Source organism: Fringilla coelebs, assembly GCF_963513975.1.
Source record: "Fringilla coelebs genome assembly, chromosome: 3".
In the NCBI taxonomy this organism is placed as follows: domain Eukaryota; kingdom Metazoa; phylum Chordata; class Aves; order Passeriformes; family Fringillidae; genus Fringilla; species Fringilla coelebs.
Window position 1 is genome coordinate 85047494 of NC_140030.1, and position 25774 is coordinate 85073267.

The following is a 25774-nucleotide window of genomic DNA, read 5'->3' on the forward strand; positions in this document are numbered from 1 at the left end:
ATGGAATGATCTATCAGATACCTCTACAAGGTCTTCCTCGTTGCCATCCCTGTATGAACGATCAGACAGCAAAACCTTGTTACCACCTTTCTCAAGCACAAGTATATAGGTGATGGTGCACATCTGCCATGACTGCCAGATAACTTTAATCAGTGCTTTTCATTTCTTTTGGCAATATGCCATTTGTTTCCTGCATTAAATGGCACTTTTATGGCTGTGGCATTTGCAAAGTGTCATTCGTATAACTAGAGGCTGCAAGAATCATGCAAAGAAATGCACAACAGCTAGTGTTGCTCAGGGATGTCAAAGATTACCTCACAGACTGAGGTGGGAGGGCAGGTGATATTTCCATAAATCTACTTTTGGCTAAGAGTCCTGTTGGTAGTACTTGGTAGTGCTGGAAATGAAACATTCTGTCATTGCTCAATTCAAAGTAAAAGCATTTCAAGCTCAATAAGAAAACTTTCACCCCATTCACAGGTCAGAGCAGCTCCACATACACATTTCTAAATGGTTCATCTCTGGTGCACTAAAACCTACAGGACACTGAGAACATTTTTCTTCCCTAGAGGGCTTCTGTAGGAGCTGTGTAAGAGTGAGATTCAACTGGTCCTTTCATTTTTGTGTCTTTGTCACAGCAGATCTCTGCATTTTGAAGTCCAGTCATGCTATTTTTGTTACCATCCATTAAATCTTCAGCCATCTCTGTGTTCTTCTTGTTGCATTGACAGAAGTCACTGGAGCTCTCTAGAAGGTTGATGCAAAATTTGATAACCAGTGCTAGCCAGGCCATCCCAAAGAGGATCCACAGAGAGATTACATTCTTGTACCAGCTTGGATAGGTGCGATCTGGGTTCATCCCTACAAGAGAATCACCCAAAACATTTCTACATTGGATCAAGAGCGCCTCAAAAGAGACACTACATGTAAACAAAAGACAGTTGAAATATCACTGAATATCAGTGATTTCTTCATAAAACACAAGCATGCCATCCACTTAGCATGTGAACTGATGTTGTAAGTCTGTTTCATGATATGTCAGCAACAGCCTAGTACTCCTGAGGAATTGCAAATAACACTCTCAGGAAAGAAAACTAAATCCCAAATTACATCCACGTCAAAGTGAAATTATTCACATTCAAGCACACAGTTTAGTTTCTCTGCTTATCACTCAGCACCACAATATTCTATTAGCATGTAACAGAGGTCCCTGCAGGCAGAGAGGTAAGCAGGTTTTATGTACCACTAAATGTATCTTGTTAAACCAGATATAAGCAAGAGTCTCTGAGAGCAGGAGAAAAGAGGCCTGAGCAGTCCTAAAACCTCCAAGAACAACCAAACCTTGGAAGACAACTTGAAATTATCACCAGCCTTCACGGCCACAGAGGCATTCTCTGCAGGATCATGGACAGCTTGGTACCCACCAGGACTGCCAGGTCCTGTTCTGCAGAGATGCTTCCCCACAGGTCATTTACTCCTCCCAGCTCTGTATCACACTAGTGGGGAAACAGTGTGAATGTCACCCGAACCTTATTTTTGAGACTTATTTATAAGTCACACATACAGGATTGTAAGGCAAAATTGTTTAGCCTCTACACACCACAACTGACATATTCAATTATTCCCATACCAAACCTAGTGTCTCTATGGCAGTATTCCAGTTACAAAGGTACTACACAGGTGAAGGCATACCTGGAAGAGGAAGGAATACCAAGAAACTGAGAAAAGTAAAGCTGTTGTAGCACAGAGTTCAGCATCATCTGTAAAATCAGTACAGGAAAATGCTGAGCGTACCCAGCTTTTGTCAAGCTCAATCTGGCTACCCTTGCCCAAGCTAACTTTATTCCTAACTTATTTACATGTGCCTACACAAGCTCTAATCATAACTTTGATGCATTACAGACAAGTCCTAAAGTAACTGCCACTAAAGTTGTCTAAGCATCAAGCAAGAGCTATGAAGGAAAGAAAATAGCAAATCTGTAATAGATGTTTTAGTCTTTCTGTCTCTCAGGAATTCAAGAGCGCATGTGTTTCTATAATCAATTTGTTTTTAATGAGAAAGTCTTTATCAAAGAGGTGTGCCCTGCATTTCAGTAAATGCAGTGGGTGTGGATCCAATCCCATTTCCTCCAGCAAAGGGTTTTGGCATCCAAAACTAAGTAGTGCCTGGTGCCTGACAGTCTCTAGCTAAGTGACTTAAGTTAACTTTTAGAAAGCAGTTATCTAGGGTTTTGACAGAAGAAACAGTCCCTGTCTGTTAATAAAGATGCAGAGTGGCACTGGAGTGTGAAAATCAGCAACCACTGATTAAACCACGGCACTCCTGCCTGGTGGCATAGTCATTCAAGGGACAGGCCGCTTCAATGCCACTTACTGACTGGGAAACAATGCCTTTGCTCCTCCTCAGGTGGCATTGCTATGGCAGAAATCATGCCTTTTCCAACCTGCCAAATGTACACCACAACATACTGATCATCAGGTCTGGGGATTGCTGCTGGTGCCAAACTGCCACGTGGGGAATCTTGTATGTCATGGATTTGCTGTTCAGTAGGTGAAAGCAATGAAATGTGATCTACTCACCAATCACATAGTCTCCAAACCCTATAGTGCTGAGGGTAATGAAGGAATAGTAGAAGCCTTCTTCATAAGACCAGCCTTCTTTGTCAGAGAATAATAAGGGAGGTAGCAGGAGGAACAATAACAAGCCAGTTACCAGTGCACAGGTCTTCATCAGGAAGGAAGTTTTATTCTAGTAAAACAGGAAGGAAAAAAAAAAGAGATTGTCACAAGAAGTGCAGCAAGGAAAGTCCAGCTTGTTTTCCAGTTGGAGATGATGATGATGGACTCCACAAAAGCATACAAACATTCATTGAATTCCATTATAACAAATGGCATGTCTGTCCTACACGTGTGCTGGCTTCAGCTGGGATGGTTATTTTCTTCACAGTAGTTAGTAGAAGGTTGTGCTTTAAATTTGTGTTGAAAACTGTGCTGGTAATACAGAATGTTCTTATTGTGGCTGAGTAGTGCCTGCACAGTGTGAAGGCTTTCTCTGTGAGTAGGCTGGGGGTACACAGGAATTTGGGACGGGTCACAGCCAGGACAGCTGAGTCCAAGTGACCAAAGGGATATTCCATACCATACAGAATCATGCTCAGCATACAGAGCTGAGGGAAGAAGGAAGCAGGGATGTTCAGAGTGATGGAGTTTTTCTTCCCAAATAAGTCTTATGCATGCTGGAGTCCTGCTTTCCTGGGAATGGCTGAACACCTGCCTGCTGATGGAAAGCGGTGAACAAATTCCTTTTTTTATTTGGCTCGTGTGCACAACTTTTGCTTTATTTATTAAACTATCTTTAGCTCAACCCATGAGTTTTTTACTCTTTTGGATTCTCTCCCCCATCCCACTGGGAAAAGGTGAGAAACTGCATGGTGCTTAGATGCCAGCTGAGGCTAAACATTGACACTAAGCTAACACAAATTGGGCATCACCTTCATAAGTCGTAAATTTATGCCTGCTTAAAGCCTGTCCCACAAATGCTCCCATGTAACTTACACATGCAATTCTAACTAAAACTGATGATAAACAGACTAGATAGTCTCGGACTGTGCATTGCTCACATGCTTTATCACTTCTGTTGCTGTAGGGGAAGTCATTCATCACAGAATTTCCCTCAATTAATAAACAACCTTATCTGACAACTCATAGGGCTGTCATAGACTAAATTTATTTGCTTCCAGTTATTCCTGAGTATTATTGCCTTTTTGGTCAAATAGTCAGCCAGGCTGTCCTTGTTAGTCATAGGATCTCAAACACCAGACAACATCCCCTGTCTTTTTTCTTTGAGATTGCCGGTCCATACTGCTTACCTGCCAGTGAAACACCTCCTCTAGGTGACGGGCACAATGCTGAACCCCAAGCAGCATCAGGTGCCCAATTTCGTTCAGGAGTACAAGGTTCAAGGGGATCCCAAAAAGTGCAAACATGATGCAGAAGATTCGACCAACTGCAGTGCTGGGGCTCAGGTTCCCATAGCCTAGACAAGGGAGGAATGAAGCATTACATCTAAAATAGTCTCTGCTTGCACCCCTTCTCCCTGGAGGGGTGAACCTCCATCATCCACAGAAGTTAGGTGAGAAGGTCACTGCTCCAAAAGGACCTTTTTTTATAAATAACTGTAAGTTACATCCATTGTTTGTCATATCCTATTGTGGGCTGGAAAATAACATTTCTTTTGCTGCCAATTTTGCTTAGTTCCTTTTCCATTTACCAGTCAATTTCCTCTCCCCTACCCAGTGCCCTGGCTGGGATCTGACGTAAATGCAAACCTTCCGTTTAGTTCAATTTTTGTAAGCATTGTTGGCATGGGCTTCACTGGTACATGATCCTGCATCGCTGTCAGGTGGTCTCTGAATCACAACAATAGTGTTTTAATTATAACAACCACCCTTTTCTACTTTTGTCCCACAGGACTAGTGAACTTAACACTGCCTCTTTGCTCATATTCTTTCGCGCCACAAGTACCAAATACACCTTAAATTGTCAAAATTATTGTCTAGAGTCAATATATCCAGAGAAATTACATCTAACCTGTGTAAAATACTTCAATTTACGACCTAAAGAAAAGGAGTTTTAAATTTTTCCTCTTTCTTCTAGTCACAGGAAGTGATCTAATAAAAGGTCCTGTCTTGCAATCACAGCCTTGCTTGTGTCCCCAGATTGTTCTGGCTTCGAAACCACTTGTCTTCATTCCACATACGTTCTTTTTAAAATGTCCCATAAATTTGCAGACTTGCACTTGTAATTTCCAGTGTTTTCTGCCACAGGAAAGTCAGATTTAACTAGGGTGTTTTTCATGGGATGCTTTCAAAGACAGAATAACTAGCATACTACAAGCATTTCAACAGTGCCTCAGCCAGTCAGAGACCTATGGCCTTAACTACATTCCAAAATCACCTCTGCTCATTAGAGATTGGTACGTCCACAGAGGAGATTATCTGTTTACCACAAATAATGCTATCCCCTCCCAGCACCGCCCAACCATGGGCACAGCAAGCACAGAGGCGCTCCCTCCACTGCTGCCTTGCTACCCTGCTTTTGGGTGCTGTAGCCTCAGGGCAAGTGAGCAGAGCCCAGCAGGGAGAGGCCCCAGGGCTGGGCTCTGTATCCCAGATAAGTGAGAGTGCAAACATCTGTGGTTAACTTGAGAGTGCCATTTCTTCACTAACCTCTGTCACATGCCAGATGCAATAAGCCACTGACCAACAATGCAGAAATGTGTGCAGCCACGAGCTGGGGATATCTACACGTGCCAAGTTTTTGCTAACAAAAATCTCTCACCATGAACAACTCTGCAGTTAGTTGTGCATGTCTGTCAGCAAACTACACCCAGAAAACAGTCTGTGGGCAAACTATTCCTAAGTATTTAACCCCACAAATCCCAAATTTGATTCCATGTAGGACATCCCCTTCAATAATTTTAGGCACACAATACATCTCCAGTGGAGCCCCAGAAGCCTGGCCCTAGGAAGGGGGAGAGCATCCCCCAGAAAGAATGGAGTGCTGTTATGTAACTGGATGTTTTGAAATACAGTCAAAAAAAGGGGCTAAATTAAGACTTCATGCCAGTGCTACTCCTTAGCAATGTTAGTGCACTTTTCCCCAATGATTGCTAATTTCTGCCATCTTTCACCATTTCTAGATGAACAAGTGTGGTAAATGAGACACGTAGGCAAGTACATCTGGTAGATGACCCTTCTAAGCAAATTATAGAAAAATGTGTCTGGTGTGATGCATTTCATACTGGCTGTGACATTTCAGTGGATTAGTTCCAATTTTTCTCTTATGGGATTAGGGTGTTTTGTGGCCTGACCTGGCCCTGGAGAAAGTGCTGGGGGCATTTACTGCAGCGCTGGAGGCTGAAGATGAGTCACATACATTTACGGCCAGTTATTCCCAAGGTGGTTTCCCCCCAACCCTTCCCCTTTCTTTTCCTTCGATATCAAGTTTTAAAAGACTCTGTAATGTCTTGGGCAGTTCTTTTAACCACAGGTTTCTAAGTTGGGCAGTTCTTTTAACCACAGGTTTCTAAGTTTCTTTGCAGGAAAGAAGAAAGGCCCGTGTTCTCTGGTCACTGTGTGAAGCACAGCAGCATTCAGAATTGTGGGGATGCCACATAGTGCTGGATGGCAGAGCACCTAAACTTAACCTGTATGTTACAATTAATTGAGAATGGCAAATTGAATGATGTAGGAAGGTCTAATGTGCACAGTAAACCCAGCCCTCCAAACACCAGACATGCTTTGCATTTGATTTCTCTGGCTCCCTTTTCCCTTGGATTCAGCAGCTTAAGACAATTTTCTGAAGACTTGGTACACAGTTGCTGTACACATGCCAAAAAAACCATGTCCCACCAGCTTTTATATAGGATAGAAAGTATAATCAAATAGCATAGGAGACTTTAGAGCATGCAAAATGGCCAGAAATTCACTCCTGTCTGGTTACATCCACTTGTTCTTGCACTAGACAAAGAAATGCCAACCTAATTGTATATAAACCTCAACTGTTATAAAACTTGAGCAGGAATGGGAAAATAGGACTTACCCTCTTCAGTATTAGTTGGTGTCTTAAATCATTGTGAGCTAGATATAAGGAGATCTGAACCAGATTCAGAAATTAAAACTGCATTTCCAGTTGTGTCACATCCCTCATGAGCATGCTGCTGGGATGTCACCTGGTACATGTCTGAGCAGAGACACTGAGAAATGATCACTAAAATCTAGAGAGCCATCAAAGCGTGTTTCCACTGAAGCAGCTGGATTAAGTGCACGTATAGCTCCTCTTGTTTTGAAATAAGGTGCAATGTAAGTTAAGCTTCTTTGGAGGAAACAAGAGTGGTTTTATTTCTAAATGCTCATAACCATGTGCTTTAACTCATGTGCTTCTGTTACACATATTAAGTAATTCAGGATTTTTTCCCTGCTTTCCCATTACATTCCTGCCCATGAGGGATTCAGAATCTCTGTAGACTTCTTAAGAAGATAAGACTTATTAGTAAAAGATCTTTTCATTCACAAGACAGTACTTGCAGTGCCCTCAGTTAACTGAGGCAGCTGCAACTTCCTGCTATCCACAATGAAATATTTGTTCTCACTGTCCAGATATAAGAGTATTTTCATCAAAAAGTGCTTAGAACAAAAAGTGTCTATCAAAGGCTAAAAAACATCTGAAAATTTACCAAAAAAATTTCATCTGCAGAAAAATCCAGGGTTAGCATAAAACCAAATCTCCCCAAAAAATGTGCTAAAAATTTTTGAGTGCTATAACTTATGGTTAGAGAAGCAACACTTTTTGTTTTATTAAATCTTTTCTCTTACCTGAAAGTATACAAGCCATCACTTCCTACAGACATGGGTCTAATCCCAAATTTACAGATTGCTCTTGTTGACAAGAGCAATCTATTTTGCTTTGAATAACCAGGAAGTCATCTAAGCCTGGGGGCCAGGTACCCACTGTGTAGTTCACTGAGGGGTGTCAATGCCAGAATTATTTTATTTTGCATTACACATTTAAATACTCAGTAAAACTTCTCTGCTTGACAGTTGGGGTGATATTCAGTGAGCCACATTCCTATTTTCCCAGGCACTGGAGGAAATTAAATCCTGAAGTCATCCAGCTCCTCCCACCACTAGCTCCTCCTCTAACACTTTTCAGGAAATCCAGAATTTCTTTCCCTTGTGTCTTTACAAGTGATCTGGATGTTTTAATCCAGCACAAATGAAAGGTTTCTTTCCATGAAAAATTCAAATGTTTCATTGGGGGAAAAAAAAAAAAAAAAGAAAATTCACTTTAGATGGAAAAGACTTTTTTGTGTAATTCAAAGTGGAAAAACCACAAACACACCTACTGATCACTCACACAGCCTTATGGTAATGTTTGTCTGGTTCCTTAAAATGTGAGCATGGCCCCAGCTTAGCTGGAAGGTGACCCTGACAAAGCACTCATTAGCCTGCTCTCACCTCATAGCTGACTGCTTTAAGCAGACAGTTGCACTGGAGATCTCAGGTACCAGGAAACCTGAATTATCTTATGATCTTACAAGCATTTGGATTTTCATCAGAGGTCATTTGGTACCATCTACATTCACCTGAAGATCAGCAAGTCAGGGGTTCCTATCCTCCCTCCTGTTTTGAATGTCTCCATAACTGTATAAAACATATTAACATGCTTGGCTTCTCAACCTTCTTGTGAGATTTCACATTGTATCCACCAAGTCTGCACTAAGTTCAAGAACACTTACCAGCTGGACACAGCTGGGGACCCCTGGCATGGGAAGTCAGTTATTCCCAATTCATCCATCCAGGGAGGATGCTACAGGCATGGAGCCTGTACATGTAGGACAGAAACAGGACACAATCCCCAAGCAGCCACACTGCTTGCATTGGCTTCTCAGTTTTATGGTTAGAACATAGCAAAAATTTGAAGAATTTGATTTTAAAACTAGTGGTGGCAGAATCTCAGGAACTGTGTCTTATATGGGGAAGCTCACTGGGACCCTGGCAAGTTGAACCCGGGAAGTTATTAACAGTTTTGGCCCTGTGAAGTTCCAGATGAGAGTAAAATCTGGTCGCACACTCCTTGAGTGAGTGAAAAAAATTGCTTCAGATGAGTCTTTGCCTCGTGCTGTGTATACACTGAAAGCTGTATATGGGCTTAGGCCCAGCTGGGTGAGATAGCATGCAGTCAGGAAAGCAGACCACATTTCCAGTGCTCAGGAGATAGCTCAGAGGATGCTGCTGTGAGCGGCTTCCCCAAACCCACCAGTGACCTCCCATGGACCACTGTGCCACATCCTACTTGGCCAAGCCTATAGAGAAGCTCTGCCAGCTCTGTCACAGGGCAGGGAAAAGATCAACACATAACAGTGGCAGCTTTTCAGCTGAGAACTCTCCTACACAAGAGGATCCTGAGGCTCACAGAGGATTCAAATATGAAAGTGGTCCCAAGCTGTTACTCTGTATTTTGAGACATGAAGTTAGTTTAACTGAATTCCCCAACAGATTATCAGCCAGCAATGGGAAGGAACCTGACCATTTTTCAGGGCTCCACCAGACAGTGGGCAGCATTGCAGAGGGTCAGAGTCTTCACAAAACTCTTGCTGCCCAAAGCTTTATCCTACCAGAATTTCACAGCCCTGAACTTGGTGCTGTTTTATTCCCTACACTGGAATCCTCTGGGGCAACTACTAAAATGTCTGTAACAGTGTGGTTAATACCATCACTCACTGAATAGCCTGATCCATGGCTCTGTTGTTATCTCCTAGTCCTTTGGGGTACTGCTTTTGGGAGCTATGTGCTGTGCTAACCAGGGAAGGAAAGAACAGGGAGAAGGTATTTCCCTTCTTTTCTTCACAGTGAGATGGTTTACTAGCCCCATTTTATATTTTAAAAAGGGCCCTTGAAATTCACACAACTGAATTCTGGCGGTTGTGCCACCAGAAAATGGCAATACAGCACTAGGCAATGGCATCATCCACCCAATATTAAGTGGGACATTGAGGCTAGAGAGGACAAAACTTCTCCTACTCTTAGGCTTGCACAGACGAGTCAGCCTCATCACTGACTACAGAAAGAACCTTTCCCTAGCACCTTCTCTGAAATTACACCACCCTGTGGTCGTTTGACTTTTGGAACTTTGATCTTATGTCCCACTCTGAACTTGCTTTGACCTCTGCCCTGTTAGTCCAAACTAAGTAGGAGGAGAGTAAACACAGAAAGGAGAGACTTTGTGTCGGCAAGGGATAAAGAAGTCTGAGAGATAAAACCAGCAGCAAGTTAGCTTTTCTTTCTTTAATCATGTTTACTACTACAGCTCTACAGGAACTCTGAGGATGACCCTTCAAGGCATTGGAGAAAGGGTTCTTATGGAAAAATCTGCAGAAAATGAGATAACAAAATCTGGCATGATATGATATGTCAAGGACAGCAACAAGGAAAGCACAGAAGCGTAACAGTGGGGAGAAAGAATCAGCAGGTGGCCAGGACTGTCCATCCCAAAGTTATAAATGCAGTTCCATTCAAATAATGAGATTGGCCAAAAACTACATAGGCTTTGGGGCATTTTAAACAAGAGATTTTAGTTCATACATATCTGTTCTTTAAACATCTGCAATTGAGGCACCAACTATGTCCAGCCTGCAGGTTAGAACTCACTTTGTTTTTAAGCAAAGTTCACATGTTGCTTCTAATCACTAGTAGTGAAAACAGATGAGGCTCTCATTTAAATGGAAGAAGGATACAGTGTAGAAGATGGTGCAACAGTAGACACAGGGATTTAAACCTTGTTAGTGAGGAAGAAGCTAATGCCCCTCAACTGGTGTTAATGGGGAAAGAAGTTAACATCTCCTCCTGTATCCCAGTGAGAGAAGTGTTCTGGTACTGACTTGAGAAATGGACCTAGCCTTCTAAGGGGGGGTTAAAACACCCAAAGTAGAATACAGAAGCTGGCAGAACGGAAAGAGCATCTCAAAGGAAAATGATGAAGTGGTTTTGGCAGCGCTGTTTGAGAAGACTAAGGACAAAAGTCACAAATTTGTTATTTTGCATAAGAGGTCAGCAAGGCATAGACAGCATCAATTGCAAAGAAAAAATGTGGAAGAGACAAACAAACCAAAGGACTTGCAGCAGATGGAACACATGGAATAGAGGCCATCCATATTCTTCAAAATCTTTATATAGTACCCCTAAATTCCTGAGAATCTTTCTTCTGCTTTATCATCTTAACTCTACCCTTCCTGAACTCATTTGCCAGAATGCCTTGGGTTTTAAGTCCTATAGGCTAATCTTGTGCAGATGGACCTGCTTTCATTGGCTCCATAATCACAGCCTGAGAAAAACCCTTCCTTGCCATGTAAGAACACTAAAACCTCTACAAATCCTCCAGAGGTCTTCTCAATTGTCATTTATCTCATTGCCACACTTTACACATGAAGTTTCCTATTGTGACTCACCCCTTTGAACTTCATTGAGTTCTTTGGAAAGGAGCTTGTCTCTTTACTTGACATAATCAATTATCCTTCCCAGTCACACCGTGGTATCCTCACTGAGGCTGAACCCCTCAACTACCTCAAGAATTTGCATAAAGAGAGATTATGATATCAGACTCAGGGTGAGGCCACTTGTAGTTTTATCTTCTACAGCATATTGTTATCAACAGAGTATTATGACACTAATCTGTATGCAACTAACAATTTCATTTGAAAAAGCAGAAAGAAAGGACCAGTGGTCTGAAGTTCTCTGCATAGAAATGGCTTGTATAGCATTCTCAAATCCTCAACTGAAAATCATTAACAAATCTCTAGAGTCATTGCATCAGCTTTAAAATCATGAGCTAAAGAGCTGTAAGATTTGGTTCTTTTCAATTTTCAATTGCCTCTGCTATCAACTCAGTTGTGTCATGCCCTGTCCTGTCCTCGTCCCCTATAACCATCAGGGCAAGGACTTTCCTTAAAAAAAGAGGGGAGTGGGGGCAGGGGGTTGGGGTGGGAAGAGTAGCTTAACAGCTACACTTTGTAAAGAAGAGCAGAAATGCTTAGTCTAGGTCTCTGCCAACATCACAACGTCCCCTTATATTTTAACATGATAAATTTGATTCTTCCTGAATATCATTAACTTAAATTGGCCATCGTGGAACAGTCACTCTGACGGCTTAGAAACTCATCGGGATTCACTACTGAGGCACGCAAAGCAGCTCTGAGCAGATGCTGCTTTGTCTACCAAAGGCTGGAAGGAACTGACCAGGCTCTGCTGGAAACCCACAGCCCGAGTAACCCTGTCTGATGAGCCTCCACTGCCATCACCTGGTGCAACCCTTGCTTGGCAGCACAGCACACTGAAAACGTGTTCCCAACCAGAACAATGCATGTGCAAAAGAGCAGGGCAGAAAGATGTACTGAGTCACAGGAAGATGACACACCACCACCCACTTGCCTCCACCCCCACAGAAAACCCACAAACCCTCTCTTTCTTTGAGCTCATGCTTGGGGGCTTAGTGTTCTGGAGCCAATGTATCTTCAAAAACAATCAGAAATCAAAAGAAGGTTCCATTTGGGTACAAAAATAAAAATCTTCATTTTAAAATATACTTAAAATTGAAGAGAGCTGACAAATCAAGAAACCCGTGAGGGATTTTGGATACTTAACCATCTCTCCACATACTCTCCCCTCCGTGTTTTTTTAATACTGGGTCACACCATAAGAAAAAGACATCAGGGCAAGTTATTAATGGTTTTGGGACAGGGGACACAAATTGACAATAATTAACAGCCTCTACCTTAACTAGCTCTGTACCCAGTTTATTTTTTCAACTTTCCCTCCCTCTGCTTATTTCCATCATTTCTTCGTGGCTTTGCATTACCCATTTGCTGAAACCAGAGTCAACTGAAGTGTGATGTTTGTCCAGTTATTTAACTTCCACTTGAACAAGCAGGTCCTCATCTAATACAGGCAGTAATAAGGAGGAATAATTCAGAAATACAGTCTCCAAAGACATAATAGTCAGTATTAAAAATTTCCCAAAATCATTCATGTCCTTGTGATAGGAAAAGCCCATTTCAATGTACAGTTCACCTCAGACCTCTCAGAGTGCACAAGACTTGGGAAAGTCCAGACAGTGCAGCACCATGAAGTTCAGGCCCCAGAGCCATGTAACAGCAGGAATATGTCCTGAGCTAATTATGCCTGTGTCTGATCAGCTGGAGATCATTACTGGCACTGACAAAGCACTCCTAGGTCTGGGTTCATGGGTGCTTCCCTACTGCAAGCTCCAGAGAACCACAGAGTGCTGGAGCAGCATCTGAATACAGGCCCTCATTCCCACTCTTTTCCCACCTGTGAGGTGGCCCTGTAAGCAGGGAACTCTTACCAATGGTTGTTATTGCAGATATGGAGAAGAAGAAAGACCCACTGTAGTCCCACCTGCCCAGGCTAGTGGTGTTTCCCTGGAGGGTTATGCCACTCTTGTAGGCTTGGATGATACCCTGCAAAGAGACAATACCATGAGATCCCACAAACCCCTTTAAGGCAAGTTCATGTGACTGGCATTTCCACTTCTGGCTGGTAAAATCCCAACCTACAACCACTTCTGATTCAATTGTTTCCCTTTTAGTAAAGGATCTCTTGTGCCTTAGAGACCAAAGGGCTGCAAGGTCAGAAAAGCCAAAAGCCAGTGTATTGCTTCTAAGAAAAGGGCATCTACAGCAATACAATAATGTTGCACATGCACATGGTAGATTGTATAGATAAATGTGGAAGAGATTGGAAGATAAGATCTAACTAGAAGGCCTAGACAGACAATAATTAAGACTGCCTTATGATATATTCATTAGGAAAATGAAATGTTTCCAGATGGGATATTCCAATGGCAGAAGTCCCAGAGCAGCACATGTACATGCATATGTAAATGATACAGATCACTTGCAGGGAAGCCCCCTGGCCTGGGGAGGAATGTATCTGGTGTGTTATAGGAGTCTGAGACTACTCAGGTTGGCCAATATGTCCCTCACATTGGGACTACAAATGGGAATGATCACATCAGATTAGCATTATGCCTGATTCTGTTCAATCCTCCTGGGAAAGACTTAGAAGTCACTAGCCAAAGTGTGCAGAGTTATGCCAAAATAAGATATCAGATATCTTAACAGTGCCCACATCTGAATATACCTTCCCATGCCAACAAAATTAATGACAGTTGTGTCCAAAACATTATTCACAGCATGGACACTAAACATTCCACACTTCACTTGACAGTTGATTATCTTTGAATGCAAAGTGTAACCAAGAATACATACATCTCTGAAAAACACATGCAGATTCTAAATAATTCTGTCTCCATCCTAACAAAAAAGACTACTGATAAAACTTTCACCACTGATTATAAAAGGAATCACACTCAGACTTTGATCAGTTTTTGGTTTTGCAAAGGAGTTGTAGTTTATACATCCATCAAACAAACTCGCATGTCAAGCCTGCAAAGAGAGGAAGCTTTGTCCCATTTTACTGATGTAATGTGCTCTACATAATTTATATTATTTATATAATATTATACAGGGCTGTGAATTAAAAACTATTTCCAGGGTCGCAAGCAGCAGCTTAACTAAAAGGATCATTACCTCTTTTCTCTAGAGCTACTCATTCTCACACTCAGACCAAGGAGCAGCTCAGAGATCAACACATTTTTTCTAAGCAATAAACACTGTTTGATAATGCATGCTCAGAAATATATTTATTTACTCATAACTGAAGGCAACTTAAATCCCTCAGAGTCACACTATAATCTGTAAAATTCTAAATTCTGAGGCAGAGCAGAGAGCCTGTGCTCTGAGACGGGTTAAGGACCTCACACGTCGTATTCCATTTTGCTTCCGTCTGCGATTTGTCGCTGTAACATTGAGTGGAGCAACTCAGAAAAAAGATTCTGTATATAGCAATAGCGACATTGAAGAACCAAGCCCTGCTTCCTCTCTCCATGCAACTATCCCTAAAAAAAAAAAAACCAAAACAAAAAACAAAAAACAAAAGAGTGAGAAAAGGTTGCCTCAAAAAGCCTCCAGAAGGATTTGTTTTGAACAGTTGTGTGTAATTCCCCCACTCATCATTCTTTTTCCAGGTCTGGCATCTGCATTAAGGTTTGTCAGGTTACATGGGGTGCAAGCTGACAACATTTGACCTTTGGTTTAAGAAGTGTAAGAAACTCTGCAGACAATGGCCTAGATAGGAATCAGTGTGCATGAACATAACTCCCAAAGTAAGTTAAATGGCAAGAGAGACACTGGAAAATTACACATATGAGTTATTCCACCCCCCCAAAACCAGTAGTTAAATTTGAAATAAAAAGCTTGATATTTTCCTCAAGATTTCCTTCTGTAAACTGTGATCTCTGCAGTTCTTCATTAGTCTTGAACACATATATACCTGCTGGAGCAGCAACAGTCCAGTTCTTGGATAAATTTATTATCAGCTGGATCAGGGATATTTGAAAAACTCAAACATGCAGCACGTTTGTTGTCCATTCTCCTGCCTGATGTCTTGCTGATACAAGTTCAGTAGTAGACAATATTACACTCAACATCAAGCAAAAACACTTAAGGTAAGACATCACTTAAGAACCAGAGAGGATTGCAAGAACCTGTGGCACAATTGGCCCAAAAAAATTGAAAAAGCTTCATGCAGAAAAGGGAAACAAAGAGCCTGCAAAGGATCTCATGTGAGAAGCAAGCAGCAGTAACCAATTAAATGTTTAATTTCACATTTTTGCAGCACTTCTGTTTTGCTTGGTCTGGAAGCAAGAGGCTGAGCAGTTGTGAGCACCTATGCCAGCTTTGCAGTGACTTGTAACAACTCAGAATCCCAGGGTCACTGTTAACCTTCCCCAGGCAGTGATGCTGCTGCCAGGAAGCACGGGATGTGTCTTGAGGCTCTGAAGACAGGGCACAGCATTTGCCCTAAATGGGCAGTGACCTGCACTGCTGTCAGTGGGAAGGAAGGAGGTACCATGGAACCATTACTCATTAGCAGAGAGCGAGCCCTGAGCTTGCAGCATGCCAGCTGTTTTCTGTTTCTGGCACTGAGGCACTTGGTGCGCTTGCTGAGGTCTCCAAGCCCTTTCAGCGAGAAGTCTCTTAGCATTTATTTGTTAAATCTTGTTATCAAATAACCAGAGAACATCATTAACCATTAGGCCCACCCACCTGTTGAAGGCAGCACAAAGGGGACCACTGAATATTCATGCAAATCAAAGCCACTTGAATAAAACAACAGTCCCAGAAAAAATGTCAAGTTCATTACTGTTAGGGAGAAAGAGCTACTGATGCCACCCTTAAAAGGGAAGATTCACAGCGGCTGGAGATAAGGATACAGTCTTTGTTTTCCTAAAGTAAAAAAATGTTTTATTATACTATCTAGAATCAACCTTTGACATAGCAACAATGATGACAGAAAACTAAAGATTGACTCTTCTGAGAATTGTAGAACTAATGGAGCTTGCCTTCCTGCAGATGTGCCCATGGGGGTGGATCCATGAAAGAGAAATCCATAGATGGCTATTAATGCACAGAAATTACTTCTGGCACAGGAAGTCATTGGATTGCAAACTCCTGAAGGCTGACCGAGCATTCAGGGAGATATCAGTGAATATTCTCCTTAATTTACTATATTCCTTTAGACTTTTGCTCTTGCTCTTTAGCCTTTAAGCTATTGCTCTTTTTCATAGAAAAATTAAAAATGGTTTATAATTTTAGAGAAAACACAGGAAAAAACCCAGCTGATAAACACTCTAGCAGAACAGCTGAATTTGCCCTGCTTTTCCCATTGAAGAGGTGTTGATATGTCTCTGCTATGGATTTTCAAATAAATTTGAAGTATATTTTAGCCTGTGGGTTCAAAAGGTACTAAAAGAAAGTGAATCACACATGTTGCATCATAAGTGCTTAGTTTCCTCAGCCAGCCTTTTTGAGAACCAGAAACTTTGCTTTACTTTATGATTACTTTGAGGTGATATCCTAGGAGTTTTCCTTTTTCTCTTAATTAGGCTGATTTGTACACTGATTAGGAGATAGGATAGAGGACTGGGAGATTTGTACAGTGTCTGCCTCAAAACCTAATGCATTAAAAGGCACTAGTAGAAGCAGCATCTTAAATCCAGTGTTCAAAAGCAGTTATCTGCCTAATCTTAGACCTCAGTCAATACCACAACTGCTCAAACCCCCAAAATACTGAACTTGCAGAGCTTGGGCTTGATATTTTGGGAACTTTAAAGGTCATGTGCAATTCAAAAAGCAGAAAGGAAACAGGTGGGTAGTTAAAATACTAGGAAAAAGCCAGAATGCAGTGGTTCTTTGGCTTCTACTGACAGACAAGCTGTACAATATAAAACCATCGTTTCACTTCTCTGCACTTATTTCCCCCTCTCTAAAGTGGTAATAATTTACAGTTTGCAGTGACTACTGCATCTTTAGCTGACAATACTTACATAATTTTAAACTACAGATAAAAGTTTTGTGGGAATTATTGTAACTCTTACAGGATTATAAATTGAGATTTTAAATACTTAGACCTTCATGGGTCAATGAAACTTCATTTGCAGGCTGCTGCATTTTCTCATCAAGTAGGCTGTTCTGGTTTTTGACCACTCAAGCAGGCTTTGCTTGGTGCTACTCAACATTGCCATGGCTGGTGATTAGAACACCAGCATGAAGTCCACTCAAAGAGGTTTATTTAAAATGTAGATGCCTATCCTGTTACCTTTGTTAGAAAAAAAATGCCTCAGAATAGTCAACTTGAGCTTTCAGCTCCACCTTCCTCAAGTATAACTTTGAGGTTTCAGTTAGGAATGGCATAGGCTAATGCTTGCAAATACAAGCTCTATTTTAGATTACGTCCCAGTACAAAAGCCTGCTTTGTGCATATTTCTGCAAGGAACTCCCTCCTTGAATTCAAGCTAAGGGGTAACCCTGTGAGGAAGCTGTGGATTTCTGTTGACTCCCTTATCACACTTATTTTAGGATGGCAATACTCCTTTCTTCCCTCGTCCTTTACTCTCAGTCGCTGGTTCTTTCTGCAGCAACATCCAAACACAACGTTACCACAGTTTCCTTATCGGAGTAAAAAAAAAGAAACTAAAAAAAACTTAATCACTCCTACAGCCTGAATTTTAACCCTTCACAGCTCTGAGGCTGCACTTCCACAGATGACTGATAATGCATCACTCACCTATACTGGAGTTTTACCAGTTATACTCAGCTTTGCAGCAATAACCCAAAGTAGTTATTACAGTCATACCAGCAAAAATTCAACCATATACTTTGAATTACACTCAAAAAATCTGTTCATACTGTCTAGCTAAAAGAAACCAACTCCAAAACAAAATAAAAAGAAAACAAACTACCAAAACCCAGCCCCAAAAACTACAGTTTGATTTCCACCTGACATTTGAGTATTGCATCTCCCCAAAAAATGTAAGTTTATTCTTTTGTATTTGCTGCAGAGCCACTCTATCCCTGAGCCATACCCATAAGTCTCATTTACCATGTTTGCTGTGTTATCAGCTCTGGGCAACTCCCAGCTTTCTCAGCTTACACACTTCCTCTCTTCCACGATTATCATCACATGTGGGCACCCCCACCACCCGCCTGTGGCTGCAGCACAGCTTCTGATCACCAAGTACTGCAAAAGGAAGGGCCATTATTTAATCTGACCTCACTGACACCAGCTAAAAATTCCATCTTTCACCTCTGCACTGAGTCACAACAGCATGTGACTAGGATACAGCTTTCAAATAGAGGTATTTAAGATCAGCAGTAAAGAATGAATGAATGAATGTGTATATGTAAACTGAGGCACTATGTTCTTCACAATCTGTTTCTTCAGAACACTATGCTTCTCTTTCCTCCCATAATCTCTACAGCAAAAAAAAATAAGCTTTATATAAATGATTAAACAGACTGAGTCTAATCTGCCTGCCCTCCCCCAAGATGAGCAAGTTAAGTTAAAATGACAAAAGCAAAGCCCCAAAAGCTTATGACCCTACCAAATATATCCATAAGAATTCATGACTTTTTTTTTTTCCTGGAGGAAACCAACAGGGAAAGAGTCATAAAAATGACCTTTTTATAAACTGTGGCTCCTGTCACTGCTGTTGTCCCCTGCTTCTGAACTGTGGCATTCTGGCCAGAGGTGACAGTAATCCTGAGATACCTTTAAAGGCAAAAGCAGTATTTACTAAGTGTATTTGAAAGCAGTTCTCAAAGAAGGCAAAAATGGACTGATATAAGAAACTTTATTCTTAAGTTTAGTTGAAATTTATATATTCATGTACAAAACTCAACTTTTCCAGGGCATAAATGAACCCCTGAAAATGGCTTGCCTCATTACACTTTTCCTCACCTTTGCAATATATAAAGGAGGAAAATAAGGTGTTCAAAAGGCATCAAGCTACCATTTAGATTAATGAGAAAACAACTCACAAACTTTGTGCACTGGAAATTCTGTGCAATGTTGGCATATAAACATTCATTTATGCCTCACAGCATACCAGATGTAAATCAGAAGAAAATGGTTAACATTAACCTTGGTCTCAGATTGCAAGGACAAAGGTCAATTAATTTCCAAATAATTGACAAATAGATTATTAATCAACCTTTCCTCCCAGCCATGAGCTCTGATCCCTTGTTCTTGTCTGGAGAGGAAACTTACACAAATTACCAAAAACCAACCAAAAACAACAAAAAAAAACCCCAGCTTTTTTTTGAATTCATAGCATTGGGGTTTTTTTTTCTTAATTTTATGCCATTTGAATAACCTGAGAGCAGATCAAGTAACTGCTCCCCCATCTCCCCAGCAATGCCTGCTAATGTAATTGGCACTAGTTCCTCAATACCAAAGGAACCCTGAGAGCAAAAGCACTTTTACTTTGCAGCTGGATGTGCACTATGGTTTCTAGAATTCATCTAGACTTACTTGCCAACAGGAAAGAAGCAAAAGATGTAGCCTAGTGCAGTAATTCTGCAACCAATGCTACTGTAAACACCTAGCACTTTTTCGAAAATTAAGCTTTTATATCAAGGAAGAATCTGTGGCACGTTTTATGAGACAGTGTTGCTGAATTCCAGTCACTTCCCAAACCCCAATGAGAACAGCTACTTGACAGATGGGCTGACACAGAAATAGGCAGCGCCTGTTGAAAGAAGTTCAAAGAAGCTGCCTGTATCATTTACAGAACACAAAAAGGTTGCATTGTATTATCCTTGTAAAACTGAGATTTCTTTCCCTAGCTGTTTTTATTTTAATTGCATTTAAAAAGATAAAGTATGAAGAACAAGTATGTGTAAGAATAACCCACATCTTCAAACAACTGACAAGAATTACCATTTCTTTTTAGAAGGCACCCCCAGTCTTTAGCTATTGTGGGTGTCAAATCTTCTGGCAGGACAGATTATTGAGACACTCACCACTCAATGCCAGCTGGCTACACTCCCTTTTTACTTCCCACCAAGCCTGATCAGCTGTAACTGGGAATTTCATAGTATCAAAAGAACATATCTCTCTAGCCAGAGGTATGATAGAATAGGCCGCTGTGTTTTTTCCCCTTGCCTTTCTCTTTTTGAACACAGGTACTAGACACTACCAGAAGAGCTAGGGCTGAGTCAACTAACCAGAAAGAGGTCATCAGTATGTCTTCTCATCACCTTCCAGGAAGTCTGATGATATAGTACCAGACTACTGCCTTATAGAACAATGATTTTACCTTCAACAACTTCTGTTAATGGCATGCTAGAAGATGGTATTATTAGCACAGAATGCACGTTCTTGGTAAGGCACCCACAGCTCTTTTAATCAACAGGTCTGAAGAATGATGAATTGGCTGTAACTTAAGCAAAGCAGTAGTACATTTTGATAAGCATGAAGTTGGAAAAAACAATTACAGGGGATCAACCCTGTGACAAGTTAATTTGACCAAATTGGGTTCTATATAGATATTAGAGCTCCACAATACCAGGAGCCATTGCTGTTCAACAAAGACCTTCCCCACTGTCAGGTGATCTCTGATGCTCACCCCTTCCTGTTGCATCATCTGAGTGCAAGATTATTTTAGTAAACTGTGTTTGCAGGGTTTTATTTCCTGACAGCTGTCACAATTCTCTGCTGGTTCAATGTCAGTATAAGCCAAGGTATTGATGAGGATCTTTTAGTCACGTGGGATCTCATTGCTCTTGTAAACATCTACTCAAACTCTGTGTACCTCTAGCTGTTGACTCTGGAGATAAGAGTATCTAGATCCACCTGCAGCCATTTAGTTTATAACCTGCCCTTTAGCATTATGCCCTTTTCATTAAACCTTACATCTTTCTAGATGTAAAAGAAAAAAAAATTAGCTCAGCTTTCATTTTCTCATTTTATGAAACGACTGTGTTTAAATAGCATGACATAGCTACAATAAAAAACCAATTGAACAATATAATAAGTATAGGAAACATCTGTACTAGGGAAATATGTATACAACACAAAAGGTTTCTATAAAAAAAAAAAAAGAAGAATAGTATGAAAGGGATGCCATGGTAATAGGGTAACACACAAAAAGTGCTGTTCCAAGCATGGCCCTACAGCCAACCATCTGATTAAAGAGACACTGGCAAGTACAGCAGCTGAGCACCTGTAACCATTGAAAATAATGCAGGAAAAGGAGTGAGTTGGGAGGACAGCTCAGCTGGACTAGAGCTACATATACACTCACACTATACAGTAAAGCACTTCTGCACTAGAAGTGATTCACACCAAAGCATGCCTAGGTGTCCCCAACACCAAAAGGACAGAAAAGGTCTCAGCTCCAAGAAATGCCCATACAGAGTCTTATCTTTGTGTGCAGCCTCACTTTCTGGACACTTCCAGAATCTAGAACAAATTTTTGCCTGGACATAGAAATTTTTCTCCCCAGCTGAGTCCAGCTACTCTTCTTCATTGTATTGAAAGTGTGTATCACCTGCAATCTGTCCTATCGTTGCATCTGCTGCCATCTTCTGCAAGCCTTGTTATTGAGGGCTTCCTTTGATGTGACCTCACACCCAGTAATTCTGGCATGTACAGATCACCACCATAATGATAATAAAAGGCCAGCTATTGCCCTCTTTGCATGTTGCCTAGTGGCTCATGGGGATGGCCTGCTCTCAATCTTGTTCCTGGTGAGCATGTGTGCAGTCAGACTGTACACAATGGCAGAACAATTGGTTCAGCAAAGTCAAACTTATGTGTTCCTTGAGTAGACGTCCCTGGATGCACTGTAGAGAGAGACTTGTGGCCACAGTGCCTCCATTGTGCCCTCTGTGTGTGTATAAACACATGAGCATGCATTGTTTATCTGCTTACATGTAAAGCATTTGCACGTACTACTCTCAGCTACTCAGGAAATGTGGAACTGCTCCTGCAGGGGAAGAGCTGGGCAAATCCTCCCGGCAAGAGAGCCCCAACAAAATCCAGCTACAGGAAGCAGGGGCCCAACACCACAGATATCACACACTAACACATTCCCCTCCACTGTTGTTTTTGCCGGTCTGCTATTTTCACCTACTTTGTTAAGTAGAAGGCTGCTTCTTCCTTGGAAAGAACCCAAGTAATAGAAATTACCAAATGATAATTCAATTCTCTAGCTACTACAGCATGATTTGTTTGCTTTGCTTCCCTCCTAACCATCCTCACTCCATGCTCTCCTGCCAGCTCCTTAAAGCTGGAGCTCTCTGTTGCTCCCCATCTGCACAAGGGTTGGAACTATTCCAACCCTTGTGCAGATGGGGGATTTCCCCTCCAGGTCGGTAACTAGGAACTAAGTGATAAACAGGTTGTAAAATTACATTTGTACATTGCTCAGCAAACTAGGATTTTATTTCATATTGGCCCATATACACTTAAAACAAACACAGTTTAGCATTATCTGGAATCCAAGAGCTATAAGAAAACAATGAGGAGTTGCCAGAAATGTCAAGGCAATTAAAATTCACACACTGCTTTACGTTTTCACAAACACTCTTTATGTCTTTCTTAATTGGCAGATAATCAGCTGTGTATCTAGAAGACAAGTTTCTTATCTGAAAAGAGCCAGTGATGACACTGCCTGATAAACTATGTGCAATGTACTGCAATAACAATTTACTGCACAGAAAAACATCTAGTTTTGAGCATACCTAGAGCATGCCAGTGATTGCTGCCTAGGAAATTAGAAAAGCGCATAGGAAAGCATCAGTTCTGTAGATTTTTAAGGGTTAATTTCTCAGCATTAAAGTTATTCAAAATTACACACAAAGCCATTCAAACTCAGAGTATGGCTTCTCAGAGCACGAAGGCACACACAGACACTGCACAAAATGAAACAAAGCTTATTTGTAACTTTCTCATCGAGGGCTTGCTCAGTCACAATTAAGTACTCACACAGCATATTGAAACAACCTCTGGTCTAAAGGGATTTGAGTGGCTTTCCTATTCCCGGGGTATCAAGAACACGTAGAGGTCATGCTGCAATAAAACAAACTGACAGAATGACATTTCTACCTACTTAGTTGTGATTATCTTCTCTCCACGACTAGCACCTCATTACCATCATTCACCAAGCACTGGGCAAGTGCCATAACAGGTGCTCACTGCACAATGGGCCAGTGCTGAATGAAGCTTAACTAAGATCCAGCTTTATGAAATGCCGGACTGGTCTTCTCTGCTCTATTTCCCGCTTCTATTTAAATCCCACAGGTAGCACAGCACACAGCATAAGTAATGAGTGGCTACTACTGTAGCTTACAAAGGCCCAAATTTATATCATGTGATCACTGTACTACTGACTGGCAACAGAGAACATACCACTCGGAAAGCCAAGGGTTGAGAATATGACATAAGGAATCGGCATAATTTTGTCTACCAGAGCCTTGCTGTAACAACCTTGATCATCCTATTTGATGGCTTTTTTGTTTTCCTCTCTGCTGAAGAGGGAAAAAACCCAAACTATATATCCAAGTTCCAAGTTTCTTAGAGCTGCAGCGACCAGCTATGGTTTCAGTCACCATCATACACTGCTTTTACAAACAAACAAAGAAACAAAAACCCGCCAAACCAAAACAAACTAACCCCAGGTTTTCTTTGTGTTTGGCAACATCTATGTGAGACAGACACACCAAAGAAAGGAGTACATACTCAACTACCACCACCTACTGAAATCAAAGGGTTCGGGTAAGTACTCAAGACACTTCAATATTGCAGGTTTTTCTTTTTCAGGCAAAAGCTGAGCAAAGAGAGAACCCATTTTTGTCACCTTGCTTCTATCGGTATCATAAAAATTCAACCATCTGTACCTTAGCAAGATTGCATTTGTTGTTGCTTTACATTTTGCAACCATACTACAAATATCTTCAGCAGCATTTTTAAGGATAACTTAAGAGACCTAAGGACTTTCCCTTTAAACAAGTAGAAGATGGAAAAAGTTTGACAGAAATATAAATATCAACTAAATTTACTACGACAAAGCCTTCCCATTAGAATTTACCGCTTGCAAGACGTCACAGACTATAACTCATGCTTCCTAAGTGCAAGAGCAAACCTAAACCACCTGTAATTAAGCGCAGGTAATTGTCACATAACGGGACACTCCACCACCGCCTGCCTTCAGTCAGGACGGCGGCGCTTCAAACCCCGCGGACGCCGCGGCTCGTGGGACGGCAGCGGAGAACGAAAGCATCCCTCCATCAGCGGGGAGCACGGGCGGCCGCAGCGCGGCGTGCGGCGCTCGGGGAGCCCGGCGCGCCCCCGGCCACGGAGCGACGCGACCGAGGCAGCTGCCCGCGGAAAGCTCCCACGCCGTGGGCGGCTTCTTCGGGATGTGTGCGCATACACTTACACAAGGAAAAAGTTTGCTGGTTTTTGCTGGTTCTTTCTTAAAGTTACTCTCGGTCTGGAGGCGCGGTTGGTGCCGCTCCCCGCCTGCTCTCATCCCCCGGGCCGGAGGCAGCGCCTGCCCCGCAGCCCCAGCGGGCGCTGAGCTCCGCTCCGCCGCCGCGCCCGGGCTCACCTCGATGAGCCGCTGCAGGGCGGGCCCCTGAAGGCAGGTGTGGTTGCCCAGCAGGTCCCAGTGCTCCCGGAGGAGCTGTTTGGCCGCCTGCACCTCGGCCGGCCGCTCCAGCGCCTGCAGCACGACGGCGCCCAGCCCCAGATAGCCCACGTACGCCGCCAGCAGCGCCAGCACCCCCCAGCGCCGCCGCCGCCGCTGCTGCCGCGCCGCCACCATCGGCCCCGCTGCCGCCGCCGCCCCGGGCGCTGCAGAAGCGGCTCGGCCTGGGCCGGGAGCGCGGCCGCCCGCGGGAGGAGGGCAGCGCCGGCCCCCAGCACCTCCCCCTGCCTGCCCCTTCCCCCCTCAGCGGCGAGGAGGAGAGCCCAGAGCCGTGCTGGGGAATGAAGGTGATCGTGCCGCTCGTCTTGCGGCGGCCCACCCCACCGCCCTCGTCCTTGCCTGGCGCCGCTCCACGTCGCAGCTGTCTGTCCCAAAGCGCGGGTGCCCAGGGCTCCCCAATCCGCTCCGCGCCGCTTGTGCCTGAACTGCAGCCGGCCCCGAGTCACGTCCGCTCCCCCGACGGATGCTACCCAGTCCTCCCGACAAACCGAAGTGCTTCCCTCCTCAGCTGGCACTACTTAGAGAGCAGTATGCCAGCACTCTACATAAATCTGCATTGCTCTTTCACTCAGCTGCTAGGCTAATTTAAAAGGCAGCAAACAGGTGTTTGTGATAACAATCCTTTGGTAGAAACAAGTGAAAAGGCAGCTGCTTTTTCAGATCCTTTTATAGTTTGTGATTTTCCTGTGAAAGATGGGATGCTTTCTTCATATAGGTAGTTTCTAATTAATCTCTTTCTTATATAAAACAGCATCCAATATTCCTTTCTATTCTCTCACTGGTAGATAAAACAAATAGTTTTGGGTGTATAAGAACATTGTAATTAACGTATTTTGTTACATAATATGAGATAAAGGTGAATAAACCCAGTAAGTTTGTGCACAGGATGACTTTATACACTCTCTGAGGGTCGTGACTTCTCACTCTGCCCTGTGACTATTTTTGCCAGGGAAGTGTATGTACTATTACAAGTGAGGCAGCCTCCAAACATGTTTTGCCCCCCAGAAATGTTCTGGTAATGTGCTAATTCATGGTTTTCTGAGATGTGCTTTAAACCGACTAGCATAAACAGATGATTTCA

General features: G+C 42.4%; 1 protein-coding gene across 1 annotated transcript; it reads right to left on the reverse strand.

Moving 5' to 3' along the window:
* Positions 1 to 565: 565 nt before the first annotated feature.
* Positions 566 to 24810, reverse strand: KCNK17 (potassium two pore domain channel subfamily K member 17; the record flags this gene model as incomplete). The annotated part of the gene is made up of 5 exons (XM_084202767.1): positions 566 to 861; positions 2581 to 2749; positions 3870 to 4036; positions 12922 to 13036; positions 24595 to 24810. The coding sequence occupies 5 exons, from the start codon at positions 24808 to 24810 to the stop codon at positions 566 to 568; spliced, it is 963 nt and encodes a 320-aa protein (XP_084058893.1).
* Positions 24811 to 25774: the final 964 nt, after the last annotated feature.